Source organism: Arachis duranensis, chromosome 5, assembly GCF_000817695.3.
Source record: "Arachis duranensis cultivar V14167 chromosome 5, aradu.V14167.gnm2.J7QH, whole genome shotgun sequence".
NCBI classification, from domain to species: domain Eukaryota; kingdom Viridiplantae; phylum Streptophyta; class Magnoliopsida; order Fabales; family Fabaceae; genus Arachis; species Arachis duranensis.
The window spans coordinates 93157832-93162220 of NC_029776.3; the positions used below are offsets into that span (position 1 = coordinate 93157832).

Here is a 4389-nt window from a genome sequence, read left to right on the forward strand (position 1 = left end):
TAAATTTTAATAAACAATGAATGAACTAGATTATTTACTACATAAGTTTTTTGGTGTAGAAAATTTTAATGTATGTCATTTTGACTCATGAATGAATTCAATTTTTCATTATGCAAGAAATTTTTTTTATTAAAAAATGAGTATAATTATTTGTTGAAAATTGAATACGTCAAATAGCAAGTATCTTAAAAAAAAAATTGACTCAATTTAACGGAGTGATTTTAATATTTTACTAGTGGTTGCTAAAAACCGTCATTAAATGCTTTGGTGACACCCCAATTAGCAATGGTTATCTAATCATCGCGAAAATTTTTAGCGCCAGTTAAAATCATTGCTAAGCAGTGAAAACAAATGACGCTAAACTCTTGTTTTGTTGTTTTCTGGTTTAATTATTTGTTAGTTCTTATAGTTTTGCAAAATTTTTAATTAGATATGTCTCTAAATTTTTATTCTTTTTAATTAGATCTCTGCACTAAATTTTTTTTAATTAGATCCCTCTTCTTGACAATAAGTGGTTTAATTGTATAGAGACTCAATTAAAAAAAATTAGTGCATAGATCCAAATAAAAAAAAAGTATAGGGATCCAATTAAAAAAAAATTAATACAAGACTCAATTAAAAGAAAAAAAAATATAAATACCTAATTAAAACATTTGGAAAACTATAGAAACTAATAAAGTAATTAAACCTTATTTTCTTCACTATTTTCTCCGTCAACTAATTCTCTGTTTCTTATTATGGAAATTAAAAATCAATTCAATATATGCTTTTTTTTTATCTTCTCAAATTCTCCTTTAATATAACTAATTCCGTGCTTGATCTGTTGCTTTTCTTACAACTTGTATCAACATCAAATTGTAATTTTAAACTTATATAATTTAATAACACTTAATTCTACTAATAATAATGCTTAAGATGCGCAATGCTCTTGTTTCTCCGTCTTCTGTCAGATTCTGCTTTTTTTTTTTTTAAATGAAGAGAAAGCAACTTTTTCCCGAAATTTTAACCAAATGGACACATTAGCGTGACGAATAATATATATGTTATTATAAGTAGTAGCTAATACTAGTTTCATTTGTTTAATATTTAATTTCATGCTCCGTCAATATTTCATTCCAATCTTTGAAAGTGACTCACTGCCTAACCAGTGTAACAGCAATATTCCAAGCAATCTTCATAAAAACTTGTCATCACTACGTCTTTCTCGTGTTCCTTCTCTTCTTTGCATTCAAGTAACAACAAAACAAGGCATCTATGTATACTCAAGTCTCTCTTGCTATCTATATTTAGTGGTGGAACCTCTCTCAGCACGAATTCAAGGCTACTTAATTATCTCAATTAAGCCAACATTATGAAGGTAAGAATCTAATTAATCAACAATGTTTCGTTCTTTTCTTCTCAATAATCATGTGTTTCAATTACTATATATATTAATAGTAGTTAAATTTATATGCAGCAAAAGGTAGTTATAAAGATCCAAATGCATTGTGATAAATGCAGAAATAAGGCCCTGAAAACTGCTGCAGAGGTACAAGGTCAATATCTTTTACCAATCCACTTTAGTTTAGTTTGCATTTTATCAAAGTAATTAGTATAATTTTGGCCATTAAAAGTTGATATCAAATTTAGATATAAAATAACCATTTGTATTGGTAGAGTAGTCAATTCACTCATCCGTTTAAACAAGTATTGAAAGTTTAAATCTCAATTTATGTATACAATAATTTATTATTAACTAGTAACAGATATTTAAATAGAATTCAAGTCTCGATGAATTACTCCTTGACCTATAACACTGAAATACGTGTTGATAAACCAAAATTTAGATACAAAATAGCATTTATAGAGATATCATGTGGTATTGAAGGATTGATTTTAGATATTTAACTTGTTTTTGGAACGAATTGTCAGGGGTGACTATGGTGTCACTTGAAGGGGATGAGAAAGATCGCGTGGTAGTGACCGGAGACAACATCAACACAATTTACCTGATCAACCAACTGAACAAGAAGTTCAAGTGCGTAACGGTTGTGAGCATCGAAGAGGTGAAGAAGAAGCAAGAGGAAAAGAAGGATGATAAGAAGAAGGATGAGAAGAAGAAGGATGAAAAGAAGAAGGAAGAGAAGCCATTCTGTGCTGTTCTGTGTCTCCCACCTCCACCACATGCTCAATGCTCCAACTGCCAACCCAAGTGTGAGCACCTATCATCCACAAATATCTCATTTTTATTCCCATACTATGTCTTATTGTAAGAGTATTTTCGTTAACGTATCTATTAATTCACCCTTTTATTTATTATATAGAAAATTCTATAATGTCTAATACGGCTCAATTTTATGGTTGGAGGTCTTGTGTGTGCTTTGCCCGGATGTGAATTCATGGGGTACAAGACAAATCTGTAGGGATGTAGAACTCGAACTTTACGAGTTGTTTGATTTAAAAATTTTGTTGAATAAATCGCATGGTCGGATTTGGAATTAGAAAAATTTGAATTTCGAAAAGAAGAAATTGGATCCTCCGTGTTTTTTGTAGGTGAAAATTCGGACCGTCCATTTAGTTAGGAAAAACTCGCATGGTCCGAGTTCTATTACTTTGATCCCCATTATTACTTCCATATTCAAATTAAAAAGCAGTCTAATACACCATGTTTAATTTGTCTTAAAATTGAAAGAGATAAAAAAAAAAGTGGATTTCATCTTACATAATTAAAAACATTTGACATTATAGAACACCCTTTATTATATGTGTCAAAGTTAATAAGTTTAAGATTGGTAAGATAATAAATACTTTATATTTTATCTGAGAATTTTTATAAAAAACAGCCAGAATTTGCCTTATTTAATATTCATTAATTATCGCAACAATTAATAAATGCTAAATAAGACAAGTTATAGCTGTTTTTGACTGATTTTCTTTGGTTACCAAACATTTTTGTTTTATAAATTATATATAATAAAACATATTATAAAAAGAAAGTTGTGTATGTATTAAAAATCTCTCTCATATTTTGGTATAATTTTTTTATTTTTTTTTACTAAATTATCATGTAACTTTAATTTAATTTTCAAAAATTTTGTGATATTAATTGAACCTTTAAAAAAATTGTGAGATTAGTTTTATCTAATAGATAAATGCTACATGTTTTTTATCTTTGAGAGATAAATATGACATCAAATAGTCTATGAGAAGAAATGTGAGAGATCAAATATATTTTTTCAAGACTAAATTATTATGACAAACATGTACTTTTGAGAGATCAAACTGATATAGGAAAGTTTTTTATGACTAAATTTAGTTTTGTTTTTGTCATAAACTTGTCCCATTCTTTGATGGTATTTGTATTTTGACAAGATAGGCGATCATTGCACCAAGTGTCAAGGGCCAAAGTGTGAATGCAAGTGTGTCCTAATATGCTTCAAGTGCAACAATCCAAAGTGTGATGGAAAATGCAACATTTGCATCAAATGTGAGAGTCCCAAGTGTAGTGGTCACTGTTGTTCTTCCCCTCCCAAGCCTCCTACTAAGCCAGAATCCAAACCGCCAGAGCAACCAAAACCACAGCCACAGCCACAACCACAACCGCAACCGGTTTACATTAATTGCCCTCCATGGTGCAATTGTCCAAGGTGCTATGTTGTGCCATGTAATCCCCCAGCTTGCAACTACAGGGTTGTTTATGAATCAAACCCTGATAATTGCTCCATCATGTAATCAATTAATCAAGGGGTGCTATGTACGGCTTAATAAAACATTTGTAATTTTCTGATTATTAGTCATTTTTCAGACACATGCACACAAGCACACTTGTTCATTATTCTACCCTTGGTTCGTTTCTTGAAAAATTTCTATGTTGCAAGCATGTTTAATTGAGGAGAGAAATTTGTAAGTGCTTCTAAGAATAAAGTCTTGTCACAATAGTAGTGGTCAATTTTATTGATTTGGCATTAATTTTTCCTTTGTTTTAGGGTCACTTGTCTCATGTTTAGAACTAGACATTTGAAACGTGAAATTTCTGAGATTAGAAAATATTTTCAAGATAAGAATTGTTTTATACTATAACATTTATATTTTTAATTGACGTGAAATTTCTAATAGGAACAAAGCTAGAATTTTATTTTTAAATTTTACTCTCAGAGTTAATTTTTCAGCTAATATATATTAATTAATTTTTTTTAATTTTATGTCTAAATATTAAATTTTAAATTCTAAAGCTATTAATTAGTTTGATAATGTGAATGAACAAAACTACTATGCAGATATACTAAAGTGAGTCGGTGTTAGACCCAAACAACTATACGTGTTGCATCTGAATTTGTGTATTATATTTCTCAAAAGAAAACACTTTTTTTTAATTTGTATTTCAATTAATTTTAAGAAATTGTCACAGAT

General features: G+C 29.2%; 1 protein-coding gene across 2 annotated transcripts; it reads left to right on the forward strand.

The window, feature by feature from the left end:
* Positions 1–1194: 1194 nt before the first annotated feature.
* On the forward strand, positions 1195–3819 carry LOC107490554 (pollen-specific leucine-rich repeat extensin-like protein 1). 2 transcript variants are annotated; one of them, XM_021143132.2, is made up of 4 exons: positions 1195–1357; positions 1457–1528; positions 1912–2193; positions 3356–3819. In XM_021143132.2, exons 3-4 carry the CDS (start codon positions 1920–1922, stop codon positions 3709–3711), a joined length of 630 nt encoding a protein of 209 aa, XP_020998791.1. In that variant the 5' UTR covers positions 1195–1357; positions 1457–1528; positions 1912–1919; the 3' UTR covers positions 3712–3819. The 2 variants fall into 2 exon arrangements, with proteins under 2 accessions (XP_020998791.1, XP_015966807.1); XM_016111321.3 differs by having other exon boundaries at positions 1196–1357; positions 1457–1535.
* Positions 3820–4389: the final 570 nt, after the last annotated feature.

Bases quoted from the DNA above. Each gene is read 5' to 3' on its own strand.
- LOC107490554 (XM_016111321.3), top strand. The intron at 1,536-1,911 runs GTCAATATCTTT...ACGAATTGTCAG, and splicing joins AACTGCTGCAGAGGTACAAG to GGGTGACTATGGTGTCACTT. The intron at 2,194-3,355 runs GTGAGCACCTAT...TTGACAAGATAG, and splicing joins CTCCAACTGCCAACCCAAGT to GCGATCATTGCACCAAGTGT.